General features: G+C 39.2%; 1 protein-coding gene across 3 annotated transcripts in view; it reads right to left on the bottom strand.

The window, feature by feature from the left end:
* epha6 (eph receptor A6) overlaps positions 1-14,721 on the bottom strand; it is a 75,530-nt gene that overhangs the window by 20,502 nt on the left and 40,307 nt on the right. For all 3 annotated transcript variants that reach the window (XM_084936356.1, XM_084936364.1, XM_084936370.1), the window contains 2 exons: positions 6,011-6,166; positions 5,016-5,366 (listed from right to left, as the gene is read on the bottom strand). In XM_084936356.1, coding sequence (XP_084792482.1) covers positions 5,016-5,366; positions 6,011-6,166 — 507 coding nt within the window. The remainder of the gene's footprint in view (positions 1-5,015; positions 5,367-6,010; positions 6,167-14,721) is intronic.

Here is a 14,721-nt window from a genome sequence, read left to right as displayed (position 1 = left end):
GTCATGACGACCTTTTGAAGTTCAAACTGAGCATCAGAATGAAGAAAGGCGGTAAAGTATCTTTTATCTTTGGCATGGTTGTTGGTGCCAGATGGGCTGCATGAGTGTTTCAGAAACTGCTGATATGATGGGATTTTCCCACACAGAGAAGAACCATTTAAAGAGAAAACATCCAGTGAGCAGCAGTTATCTGGACCAAAATGACTTGCTGATGCCAGAGGTCAGATGAGACTCATCGGACTGCTTTGAACTGATAGGAAACAGTAACAGTAACAGTAACATGCAACAGAAACCAAATAACCAGTTGTTATAAGCATACGGCCATGTCTGAATGGAAAAGACACTGAATCTTGAGGCAGATGGGCTACAGCAGCAGAAGACCACGCAGTATGCCACTCCTGTCAATTACGAACATGAAACCGAGGCTTCAATTCACACCGGCTCACCAAAAATTAGAAGACAGGAAAACTGTTGCCTGGCCTGGTGTGTCCATTTCTGCTGTGACAATTAGATGGTACAGTAAGGATTTGGTATAAACAAAACATAAATACATCCTGCCTTGTATCAGAAGCTTAGGTTGTTGGTGGTGTAATGGTGTGGGGGATATTTTCTTGGCGTACCGAGTAATGTTGCTGACCGTGTCCTCATCATGAATACACAGCTGACCAATCTCAAGCTAAAAATAGACCAAAAAGCCCAGAGGATCACCTTCCAGCACCTTATTGAATATAAACCATGAAGAATTAAGGCACTTCTGAAGGCAAAAGCACTTCCAACACACTATTATTAAGGGGACCCTACTAAAGTGGCTTATATTAAATGTCACATGTTCATTTAAATTTGCATAAAAAACTCCATGTGATGCTGTGAATCAGCTGCTGACTCAAGCAAACGTGTCATTGCACAGATTCAATAATTCAATCTTTTAGTGAATATATTTCTTATTTTTAAAACTTTGCCCATTTGTTATGTAAAATATGCAGAACAGGATCACTTTTATTTATCCAAACCACAACAAAGAAACTGCTGTAATCTCCGTAACAGAGCTATGGCATATGTGTTGTATCAATCAACAATCAAAGAAAAGTGAGCATTTCTGGTTTCTTTTCAGAGGAGTAATATAAGAAAATGCAGATGAAATAACAGGAACGAGCTGAGGAAATGACCAGCACACCATGTAAAAGTGTGGGTGATACATGTGTGCAAATGTCTTATTTGTATGAATTTGCTTGCCTGCTTGTTTGTGTGTGTGTTCCTGGCTCTCTCTGTGTGTGTGTGTACAGTATGTCTACTGAGGAAAGGCAGTTTGACAAGTTAATCCACTCTAAACATCCTAATGGGAACATCCCCACAGGCTGCTTCTCTTCTGCTATGGAGATTATTTTTGCATTCCAACTTCCTCCCACTGGGCTTGCTACCTTTGCCAGAGAGATGGGTGCCAGGCATGACACATACACACCTGACATCTGGTTTGCATGGTATGATGACAGCCCATCAGCACACATTTCAGTTTGTAAAAATAAAAACCTCGACACATTATTTCTCCCTGTATACTAAAGAGAATTATGAGGAATGACTGCGAAGTATTAATGATCAGGAGCATAAATATGATCTTATAACTGTCTGGACTCCTTGTTGTCACTTCATCATTAATGCTGCTTCATTCTCACTGCGTCTCACTGCTTTTGACACAGGAAGCCAGCGAATTCTACACATGGGCACAGGTTTTAGAATTTTAATCTGGATCACAGTTTGAAGAGTCACCCTAATGAGCTGGTTGATTGGCCGGCTCGCCACTTTGGTCCAGACTGAACAGGCTCAACAAGTATTGAACAGACTACTGTGAAATGTGGAATTTGGTACAGGCATTTCCCAGGAAATGAATCCTCCTGACTTTGGTGATAATTGGACTTGAGATGTTAAAATAATGATGCATAATTTTTTTAACAGGTTTAGATTTTTTCCTAAGCCTACTTTTAAAAAATGAAAAATGAGGAGAATTAATTAAATTACTACTTTACTTTCTGTTTTATTAAATTGAAATCATGATGCGCATGATCACTATTATATAATATAAAGATTAGCCAATTTATCAATTAAAAGAACATTATTGGTCAAGATTTTGACACTTCATGAATCATTTAAATGGTTAAAGAGTGATTTGGGGTCCATAGGCCAAAAAAAAATAATTCATAATAACCTTTCAGCATATTCAAGTAGTCTGAATCATATTCACTCATTTTCATTCAGCTGCCCTAAATTAACAGTATTGTTAATTACCAATTTATTTATGTTCTGTAATGGTTAATCCACCACTATGTGCAAGCTCTTTAATCAAAACATTTTTTTAATGCTAAAATTTAATTAGTGTTTTTATCAATGAATGTTTAAATGTACTATTTTACACAATTGCTGAATTCTACTTCCATTCATGCACCAGGCTGCCTACGTATCACAAATACAGGACCCGCTTGGCCATGGAAACCCATGCCATGAAGCGCCCAGCACCAGAGGAGGTTTGGAGCTCTGCAGTTATTGAGTCAGCAGAGCGTTGGTGACTTTTACGCTCTATAAGACTCAGCACTCAGTGACCCTGCTCAGTAACTTTACGTGATCTGCTGCTTAGTAGTTGAGCTGCTGTGGCTCCTAAAGGCTTCCACTTTGAAATAATACCACTTACAGCTGACGGTGGAATACCTAGAAGGAACCGAACTAATGGCAACCTATTATAGGACACTGAGTTAGGACAAATGTTTGCAAAGACAGACTGCATGGCTGGATGCTTCGCTTTATATGTGGTGATGGGACTGAAAACACCTATTTTTTTTATTTTATTTTAAAATTTTATCCCTTTTGTCTTTCAGATTTCCAACCATTGCAGTTCTAGGTTATTTTTCACAGCCGAATATGAATAAGTGTTCTTAGAGGTGACCCTGAGCTGCAAGCATTTCACTAGAGTAAAAATTACAGCGTGTGAATCTGAAAAGTTACATGCCCACACCAGTGATTACGTCTGTTCGGACTCTTTGTCATTAAAAAAAGATCAGAGTTCAGAACGTTAAGGACATGGTTCGGCCAGCAGTGATGGTGATGTTTAACCCAGCAGAGGCTGCGACAGGTCAAACCAGCTGTCACTAATTATCAGTTCAAAGAGTAATGAGAGACTAAACACGACGGGCCTACTGTTGGTTTTTGCAGTCTGTTCTTTGCAGACAAGAGTTTATGAAATAAAAGCTTCTCTTTGCACCACCGCTGTGCAACCAAGAGTATTTCTTCTTTCTCAGAAGCAACGGTGTCATCAACTCTTGATTGCATCGCTTTAGTTTAAGGAGTCACACTCTTCCATTTTCATAACTTATCATTTATTTAAGCTCATCAGTTTGATAGTTTTGGTGCAAAGTCATCAGTATTTTGATCAAGCAGCTCATGAATAATGAGTTGTGAAATATTTAGAGGGCTTTAGCGTTTACTTGAGTTCATTAGATACATATTTAATCAACATTTGGGTAAACATTAAATACATTTAATCAACATTCGGGCAAATATTGTGTGTCAATGTGAGCGACCACGGGAAAGGGATCAGCCTTCAAAAGATTCTTACATCCAGTTATGTGTTGTTTACATTTCCCAAGCTTCAAATATCTTCATCATTCACTCCTCATGGTTTAAATACTTAAATAAATGTCAAAGCAGTATTACAACAATGACAACTATGATTTAGCACAGACACTCACAGCTCCTCATTGTCTCGTTTGAGCTGCTGATAACTGAGATCACTGAGTACGACTCTAGTTCTCATCAGGATTTAATCTCAATACAAACTTCATACGCATACTGAAAGGGGAGGAAACGTGCACATACATCCCAGCATAATTTATTAATCCACCTGCTTCCCTTCCTTCATCTCAACCTTCTCCATTTATTATTTCACCACTATTCCCGACCTTGAAGTTTAAGGTTAAAGCTGAATTTCAGGTCTCTTATTTTTTACTAATTCAAGCCTGAGACGATGTTCCTTTGTGAACTTGTAGATCTAGTTGACCCCGGGTCTGCTGGGTTTCACTAATTAGGAATAGGTTCAGGTCACACTGACTCTGTCAGCAATTCAAAGGTCAGGAGTGCGTTCCATTTATTGATGCATTAAGCTGGAGGGAGAGATGGAGACTTAAGAGGTCTTAGGGTCCCCAGGAAAGAGGAAAGTAAATCCCCTTCCTCATTACTGTAATGAATAACCTAAACTGCAATGCAAAAAACAATATTCATGAAGTATGAATTAGTTCCTGTCTAACCACAGTGTATCTATAGGTCAAGCATAATTACAATTATGTAAATGTAATGGGGATTGATATTTATTTATATATAACTCAAAAAATGCGAAAATTACAGTGAGCAGCAGGGGTTAGCACTGCTGCTTCACAGCAAGAAGGTCCTGGGTTTGAATACACTGGTCATCCTGAGGCCTGGTTTAAATCTTCTTCCTGTGCCTGTGTGGGTTTTTTTCCGGTACCCTAGCTTTCTCTCACTGTACAGAGACATTGTTAGGTTAACTGGTGATTCTAAATTGACGATAGTTGTGAATCTGAGTGTGAATGGGTGTCCATCTCTCTGTGTTAGCCCTGCGACAGACTGGTGGCCAGTCCAAAGCGTACTCTGCCTTTTACCCCTGAGAAGGGCATGAAAGCTGAAGGCTCTGCCTCCCATTCTACTTTTAAATACACTCAAGAATCACGAGTAAGCCTGCAGTCTGGGAGTGAAGGGCTCTATTGGAGTGATACGGTAGTATGAGGTCTTTAAGATAAGGTGATTATAATCCATCATCAATTCTGTTTAATCTCTTATGAAAATATTAATAAATTCATCAATATGCTTTCTCGATAAATAAACTGTATTAATACAGATCCTATTTGCAGGTAGGGTTACATCTGCTTACTATTTTTACCACCACCATTGGAAAAAAGCAAAACAACCAGAACTGGAAAACAAAACGAAAGACCGCCTGAGTGAACAGGACTTACCAGCTTGGTGTGTCGTGACGGTCACATTTGCCAGCGAGCGTGCAGTCATACCCAGCCCAGAGACCCCGTTCACAGCCTCAACGTGGAAGGTGTAGTTAGCGTGCATTGCAAAGTCCAGTATTGCTACAGAGGTGCCAGTAATGCCGAGTGGCCGTGGGATAAAGTGCAGGTCAGGCTCGCACGGCTCACACTGTGTCACAGCACTGCTGCTGTCACTCCCACCACAGCGCTGGCACAGTATGTTGTAAGTGATGTCCTTTCTGCCTCCTGTATCACTGGGAGGCATCCACTGCAAGAAGAGAGCTGTGTCATTGATGAGTGAGACCAGGTTCCTGGGAGCTGATGGAGGCCCTGAAAGAGAGAAGAAAAGTATTTAGAGACAGACATTTTTTAATTTTTTTTTTTTGGCGACTGCACTTGCCACTTTTTGAGATGGATATTCTCCAGGACACTTATGCGACCTTGAATATGAAGCAATGGTTGGCACATGATCACCATAATCTGACAAGTTAGCACGCTGAGCATATTTTTATTCCTTAGCATGTGTGTTCAGTGTGTAGGTACAGCAAGTGTGTGGGTGGTTGGCTTTCAAAATTTCCGGCTTCTATCCAGCAACTTGTGTCAATTTCCCGGCTAAAACTTCAGGGTTTTTTTCAGTTTTCACACCTGTACAATAAAAAAATCTGAGCTGTTTGAGTGTATCTTCAAATATCTGCATGTAGGCGTGTGAGAGGATAGCTCTCAGAGTGTAAGAGTGTTTCATTCCAGCATGCTACTTGTCAGTTTCATCGATACACCGCTCAGAAATGTCCAAACTTGGTGAGCATAAATTTAAATGTGACTCAATCACACTGTTAAAACTTAAACAGCAAAACGAAACTAAAAAAAAACAAAAAAAAAAACAGAAACGATGGGGTGAATGTTGGCACAGCAGTCACAAAATTGGATTTCTGCAAGCAGGAAAGAGACGAAAGGTTTTGTAGCTTTCTACTAACTTGTACAAGCCATAGTAGTGGGGTCTTTGAGAGCCCTGTAGAAGCCTTTATCACAGTGACAGATGGTGGCCGCCTGGTCATGGCTAGAGCTGTGTAGAGGACACTTGGAGCATTTAGTGTTTCCAGCATACGCCTTGAAGAAGCCAGGCTTGCAAGCTGAAGAAAAAAGAGATGCAAAGGGTGAGTGCTCCTTATGCAACTGCATTTCCATCAGCGCACATACTCTTAATCGAAACTCCAGCTGCTTCGCTCCTCACCTGTGGTCTGACCTTATTTCCCGAGGTACTATCTGTCACCTTCTTATTAGCTCACTAAGCCACATGCCCCGTAAAGTGGCCCTTCTAAGAAATGGCACACACCTGTAAAGCCATTTCTTTTTTACAGAATAGAGAATCACAAAATCACACAACCCACATGCTGAGCTTACAAGGTTTATTAGGCCACCTGTCATAAAAACAAGAAAACGCAAGCTTTCTAGAAATCTGTCAAAAACTTGTACGAAACTAACCAAATAAATATGTTATTATTTATCAGGCAAATAAACTGAATTCATGTCACGATTCAATTGAATCAGTACTTCAAGTAAATAACAGCAGCAGCAGCAGCAGCAACAACAACAACAACAACAACAATAATAATAATAATAATAATAATAATAATGTTTAATACATTTTTATAAATCTAGATATATTTGGTAATTGCCAGTACTGTTAATTTAGGGCAGCTGTGACAAACCTTACATTGGGCAGTGGTCTAATAAATTTGTTAAGCACTGTATATGACAATATGTTGTTTAAAAACACATTAGCACACAAAGTAGAACACATGCTGATACAGTCCATTCATCTATTTTCTTAATCACAATGTTACAAGAGGCTGGAGCTTATCCCAGCGGAAAATGGGCTAAAGGTGAGTCGTAATTATGTCTTCAGACTGTGAGAAGACACAGAAACATCCAGAAACATTTCCTATCCGTGATTAAGCTTAGCACATTAATCCAGATATTATTCTGAATGTTTTTCATGCAACACAGTGGCTGATGGTGAACAGTACTCCTGGCAAATGAAGATGAGAGTTACTGTAGGTAGACGTTTGTTAGATGACTCGATATCAGAGAAATATTTCAAAACTAAACAATGCAAGAACACCATGCACTCACTGTGCTATTTACACTGAATTCTGACTCCACCATCTGAATGTTACAACTCAAACTGAGACTCATTAGACTAGGCAACATTTTTTTCAATCTACTGTTGTCATCATGTTGTCAGTGTGAATTGTAGCCTCAGTTTTCTGTTCTTAGGTAACAGCAGTGACATCCAGTGTGGACTTCTGCTGCTGCCGACCATCTGCTTCAAATTTGACGTGTCGTGTGGTCAGAGATGCTTTTCTGCACACCTCAGTTATACTGAGAGGTTATTTGAGTTAAGCAAGGCTTTTTCATCAGCTACTGCTCACTATTTTCTCTTTTTTAAACTATTCCCTATGAAAACTCTAGAGACTGGGAAAATCCCAGTAGATTAGTAGCTTTTGAAACTGATTTGGCACCAACAATCATGTCACACTCAAAGTCACTTAAATAATAATTCTTCCACACTGTCATGACCATGTTTATATACTTAAATGCACTGACTTCCTGAGATGATATTTTCCTTAACTCTGGAACAGGTGTACCTAACAAAGTGGCCAGTGACCATATTTTTTGCTTAAGTCCTTCAAATTGACAAAAAAAGAGTAGTAGCTAAAGTCTAAATAACGATTTTTGGCAGCAATTTGTTTTAATCAGCAGGTTTAACCCAGTTTAAGGTTACTTTGTAGTCTTACAAGTAGGTAAAAGAGGAACGATTAACATACGAATAATTCATTATTAAAATGTTAATACAACCTGCTTCCTGCTGAAATCTCAATCCACTTACACAGTCCATTCTGCTGACCGGGTATTTGCAGTTTTCCATCCTTACACTGTTTCACTTTACCTCCAGTGTTACTTGCCCATTTCTTTCTTTCCATCAACTCACACAACTCTCCTTTCCTTATCTTTTAAATTTTTCTCCCCCCCCCCGAACTGTTATGCTCTGCAACAATTTTCACCTATTCTTGTTTTTCATCTTTATTCCAATGTATTTTTTTCTTTTCCCATCTCTCGTCTTCTTCGTCGCTCTTTTCCCTCGAGGCTTATCAGAAGATGGAAAAACCATTGCAGATTGCCTCCTTTTCCCCAGACTTATCTTGGCACAGAAGAATAAAGCATTAATAGTGCAGTTATTTAATATTCTGGGAATTTGTGGATGATTTTATTGCCATTTTATTGCAGTTGAGTTGAGTGATTTTTTCTTTCTTTCGTGAGAATATATATACTTGTGGGTGGAATAATAATTAAAGAAATAGCAAATACTGTATATATACACTGAGAAATTCAATCAAGCCAGAAGGTTTATATAATTTCAGCTTCATTTTAATATCTTTATATATTTTCTGTAAGTAAGCAAAAATACATAGTAGTTAACTGACTTTATTTTTCTGTAATCACATCATCTTCATATATTGTCTAATGCATTAATGCCTCCATTGAAATACACTACCACTTTAAATTCTCTATTGACGCTAGCCTTTTTTTATCATAAGCGTGATAAATGATGTCCTGCTGTGACACAGTCCTCAGCGCTGTACACAGGATGACTGATGGAGGATTATTACTGTTTGAAATCAATTATATTCAATTATTTTTGTGTGTGTATATAGTAATGGTAAGATATAATGTTTTATGAAAGTCATTTTTGCAGTGACACCAAATCTGTTCGTGCAGTTTCTCCAGGATCTACATACATCAGCTTTTCAATACTCAAGAGAGTACTGCGTGACTGAGAAAGAAACTTCCTCCCTCAAGCTAGATTGCTGCTACTTTAGTCAACCTAGTGCTAGAAACTTTGTCACTGATATTATTACACTAGATAAGACAAGAAAAACTGCAGTCTGTCACATAATCTTGGAAAATTAATGTAAAGAGAAGATAACTTGGACTCTTTTAAATACACCTCCCCCGTCCATTCACCAAACGGAGAAACTGATCTAACTAAACACTGATCTTCAGAGTGGTATTTTTTTGTGAGTGTGGGATAAAATCCATTTCTTCTTCCAAAGAAAACTGAAATTGTATCATAGTATCCCTGCCAGTGTAAGCCTGGCAGGGATACCATGCCAGAGTTGGTACCTCTGCCAAGTCTGGCATGTAAAATAGTAGAACTAGCATAGAAAATAGCCACTTTTATGAGTATATCACATAAATGTTTATCAAAACACCCCAGACACACTACAACTTGACATTTTCTGCTCAAACAACCCTGTGCCAAGTGTGGAGTCTTTCAAGTTCCTGTTCACTATTATCTCTCAGGTCCGGAAGTGGGAGCCCAACACCAACTCTATTCAAAAAGTCCCAACAGTTGACGTCCTTTCAGGTGACGAGGGATGGCCTATCATAGGAGCTACTGATCAAGTTCTACACTGCGGTCATCAAGTCTGTCATGCGCAGTCTGCTTCAGACACAAAACAGGTTAGTATGACTACCTAGTACTACTAGCGCTACTATAAACTCTAAAGAATGTAGAGAAAATAACTGGCGTCCCCTTGTCCAGCCTCCAGAACTCCTCAAGAACCAGCGAGCAGGCAGCAAACATGATCAGAGATTCCTCACACTCTGGACACAACTTTTTCAACTCTTCCCCTCCGGCAGGTGTGACAGATCCACCTACACCAGAACAACCAGACTCAGAAACAGCTTCCTTCCCACAGCCATTATCCTCATAAACAACTAAGTTGTACCTATGCCAAGTATTTATTATTAGGTAGTCTAGGTAGTTATTGCATTCTGCTCTGAATCTACAATGACTGTGTTCTACATGTACACAACATTACATTCCACACATAATGCATAATCGTTGTGCTGCACCAGTCTACTTCTTTACGCATGTGTTTGTCTTATATTTTATCTGTTTGTGGTTGGCAGTAAGCCTACTCTGTGTATAATAAATCCATATATAACATATATTGTTTAGACTTTTCTAAACACCCAGTTGCTGGTAATCAGATGAACTCGATTAATTGACCAACGGCGAGTGTGAGCAACTCTAGAAAGCTTTGAAAGTTTGCTGACTTGGAGCATTCAGGTGTGTATTAACACAATGCCACAAGCTTCCCAGGAGTGGATGAGAATTTAGCCACAAGGTTAGACCATGCAATTCTTAGAGAAACTACCAAGAAGAGCTACATTTAAGACTCTGAATGCCTCAGTTAGCATGTTAAAGTTCAATGAAAAAAAAAAAGACTAAACAAGTAAGGCCTGTTTGTTAGAGCTGCCAAGACAAAGCATCTTCTATCTACAAAGAACATGGCTTAGGTTTGCAAACTGCAAGACCTCTGGTACAATGTCCTTTGGGAGTGGAGATGTTTGGCTATATTACAAAATATAAGAAAGCTGTGCATAAACAAACATCCACTAATCTCAAAGAAGTGAAGCAACATTGTGAAGAAGAGTGGTCCAGAATTCCTCTACAATGATGTGAAAGACTGACACATACAGAACATTATTAAAGTTATTGCTGGTTCTATTCAATTAGGGCATATTTAGTTTTTCACAGGACTGTATATAGTGGAGACACCATCAACTGAAGTGTCCTTGTATGTGTAACACCCTTGGTTAAAATAAATTTGATTGTGATTCTGTGAAGGACAGTTTTTAAATCAACTTATAATTTTCCCATTTGAATCACCAGGTAACAAAAAGATCAGTCACTATGTGGACATAAAAAACATGAGATGGTAAGCACAACTACCAAGGTGCATTTGAGTAAGATCACATAGCTTGAACTTTAGTTACATAAGCTGCTATATAACCTGCCTCTAACAGGCATAGAGCTGCCGAGAGTGAGGATCTGCTACTTTCTCCCCATTCTGCATACATATTATATATATATGACACTGCAGGGCTACTGAGTCCTGCTATTTTGTTGCTATTTTTTCCCTCTATGACTTCAAGCAAATTCCAAGAAAAATACCTTGCAACTCAATAACTGAATTCTTGCTTTTAACTAAACTTTGAATGACAGGTGATGCATAGTTAAGCAAAAATACTATGTAACAAAGGAAGAGGCGGGAAAAAACTCTATGGATAAATAGGTGGAAAGAAATGAGCATAAATTTGGATGTAAAGAGGATGAGATGAAAGATTGACATCCAGACGGAAATCCTTGCCAAAATCACATTGCTGCTTAGGTCCTAATGAGAAGAGTAATTTGTCACCCAGCTTCAATTTTTGAGGCACCTTCATCTGGATATTACCTTCTTTCCATGCAGAGGTCCTGCCAAAGGCAACAAACACACTGATTCATTTGAAATTCCAGCTGCTCCCTGCTTTCTAGTATAAGCTAGGAAGATCACCACCAAAAAGCAATTACAATACTCATACTGATATTTCTGTCCAAAAGTCAGAAAAAAACATTCCAAACACACGCACACACACACACACACACACACATATAAAGTAATGCTATTTGTTTGCTACCACTTTTTGGGGGGATTTTGTCGTGTAATCTTCCTTCATGTCATGTATTTTTTATTAAAAGGAATAATATGCTTCTTTTTTCCCCATTTAACAGTACATTCTCACATTTATTGGCCACTTTATGCTTCAGCAGGAAATCTATGTCGTAACCTACAAAGTAATAGCAAACCCCTCTGAGCCCCACATGGTAGCCTGACGTGCACCTCCAGAGAAATGTAATAATGTTGGATCAACGCAGCACACAAGCGTTGTGATTGGCCTCTTCAGATCAGAGAGAATAACAATCATCAGGTCAGTATAAAGAATAATAATAACACATCAACAGAAAGACTCAGAAATGTTAGCATTTCAGAGGGAGATTGTTGAAACTATTGCAATGGACACGAGGGAAGGTACAAAGAAGTGTAAAAACTAGAGAGACAGAAGAAGAACAACAAAAAATAACCCCAAAATAAAAAACTGGCCAAAACAAAGAGCGGGAACCCACAGGGGAAAAAAGCTTTGCCCAAAAGAACATTTGGCTACACTCTCTACGGGACTATCCTGCACAATCAAAAATTACACTGAAGGGAGACTATGGGCTCAAATTGTGGTCATAAATATTTTGTACTTGTAAATCAGGATTTGTATGTGTAAAAAGAATTTGTGTGTCTGTAAAAAGATTTGTGTGTGGACTCAGCCAAAAAATACATGTTAAACTCAAGTTTCAAGTTACAAGTACGAATTTGACCCCATTTTTCTTCCTTTCATCTGATTGGCCAATGTCATGTCAATCACAAATTTAACTATCCAATCAGAGAACAGATGGGTTTGGCTGTCGGAGGGGCGCTTTTTTGAACTGCAGGTCCTTGAAGGGTAATACAGTTTGAAGCTGGAGGATCTCTATATAAATATCCGATAGAAGCTAGGTCCCCTAACTTTCAGCAGCTGCTGAAAGGATAAAGTTGTGGTATATCAGTGGTTAGAAATACCATTATTACTTTAGGATTAGTTTAACACAAAGTCAGGGCTGACCCGGGACCATGGCTGTGAGTCACAGTGCGCAGCATAAAGGTCCTTTCACATCTGACGCAGGATGTGCTGCTAATGCTAACTGCTAACTAAAAGCAAAGGATCCAGAATTTGTTGCGCTGGCTGCTGAGCTCTGTGGGGTTTTGCAGCAGCTCTACCAGTACTAGATGCACCTGCTCCTTGTCGTTTCTATCTCTGACTTTATGTCCTCTGCAAGAGTTTCTGTTTTTTTTTTATCTTCAAATGTTCAATAAAAACATGCATCACTAATTCATAACGAAGAAAGCTTTGTAACTATCCCTACTAGTGAAGACTGTCATTTCCACAACACTGTTACTGGATTTTGTATTTAAAAGTTGTTCAATAGCTGAAAAAAAATCCCAATATATTCAGTTTTAAGTAAAAAAAAGAAAACAGATTGGCATTCTCCTGCCCCCTAGTGGCAGCACATCAAGACATACGCATAATGTGCTTTTTAAAGTCCACTGGCAGCCTGAGAAGTACTGGCCAATCACTGTGGAGCAGGCTTTGTTGCATGTAGGTAAATAAACTGATGATAATTTTATTTATCTTCATCTGTAATAAGTGACCAAAGCACGGACTGTGATGGTCCTCTCCTGTAGAGAATAAGCATGGGTGATATTAGGCTACTGAGGTTTCTCACATTACATCATGCACAACTTAGTCAAAAGTTGTCAGCCATTTTGGATATGATACAGCTACTGGTTACTAGGGAGATGTGTATTCCCCAACTGGTTGACAATGGTTCCTGGAGGATGCTGGCTTTACTGGATCAAATAGGTTGCAAAGAAAGTTACTTTTGTTGGTAGCAGATTTCCATGGTTACCTGTAGTTTCATGTTTTTATTTTTGTCTGTAAATTTGAGAAAGTGCTCACAAATTGGAAACAGGCAAGGTTCAAAGTAAAACTTGTGCCTCACTGCTGTAGCCAACATGTTTCAAAGTGCACAAATTTTACGCTGAAGGGAAACTATCCCTGTTTCCTGTTTGAGTTGCACTTTTCACAGTTTGGAGAGCAGCTGGGCCGTGTTTGTAGACATGTCCGTCACTTCAATTCAAACTATGACCGCACCAATATGCTAGCGACCACAGCAATGACAAAGCCTTGTTTTTTGTACCAGTTTTTTGCCAGCTGGGGAAAATACATTTTAGCAACAGGTGGTTGCCAAGAGGTCACCGACTGGTCTCTAATACTTACCTGAATACCTGCTTGACCTGCTCTTACGCCAACTGCTGTTGAAAGCTTGCTAGCAGTGGAGCTCCAAGTACTGCAACCCTAACTCTGAAGAAAGATGAGAGGATCGCCAATTCCTATTTGCACTTACCTGAAGAAACTTACAGTACCTGAGTATTATTCCACTTGGAAAATCTGCGTCTGAATGTTAAATTCCAGAGTAACAACTTACCTGAAAATACTTCCCTGATCAGAATCCCAGCTTGAAGACTGACCTCTGATCATTCACTGTTGTTATCCTGACTTCTTTTCATTAAAACTGTTTCGACTGTGTCCTGCATTTGAGTCCTTTGGGTGAAACCTTGACAACTGGCTCCACAGAAATTCCCAAAATAATGGCCGCTGTCCCCACAGGCTATCATCAGATGATAGCTGAGGATCCTAAAGTGCCATTCGTTTTGCTGCTGGCCTGCTGAAATTACTGCTAATAAGGACAGTAAGTAAAACCAAACATTGAGCTGGAAGCTGCTGACATACAAATTTAAGATAAGGTGAAATTCAACCATTAGGTGATAGCTCTCTGTGGTTTCATTGCTACAATGAATTATACATCTTGATTCGTTCCATAAAATATTAATAAGAGAAGCTATCCACAGTTATTCAAAACACATCAACTGTTGAAGTTTCAGCAGGTAACCTACTGTAGCTTGGTGAAGTGCAACATCTGCACACTTGCAGGAATGTAATGACGTACCAACCAAGAGATTTTGAGTTGTTTGGATGTGTGGGGTTGGAAGTTTTCTCTTGGCTTTACGTTGTCAGAAACAGATGGAGCTGAAGAGTATGTTTACCCTGGACTCTCAGCTTTGATATGCAGATAGGAAGTTCACAGAGAATGAGTGATGCTCTCGTCTGCGCTGCGTTACAGGCCAGAGTAAACACAGTCCTT

The sequence above is a fragment of the Perissodus microlepis genome, chromosome 1 (assembly GCF_051167445.1).
Source record: "Perissodus microlepis isolate ML-2025 ecotype Zambia chromosome 1, ASM5116744v1, whole genome shotgun sequence".
NCBI classification, from domain to species: domain Eukaryota; kingdom Metazoa; phylum Chordata; class Actinopteri; order Cichliformes; family Cichlidae; genus Perissodus; species Perissodus microlepis.
The sequence above is the reverse complement of the archived record's forward strand: the minus strand, read 5'-3'. Positions and strand labels throughout refer to the sequence as shown.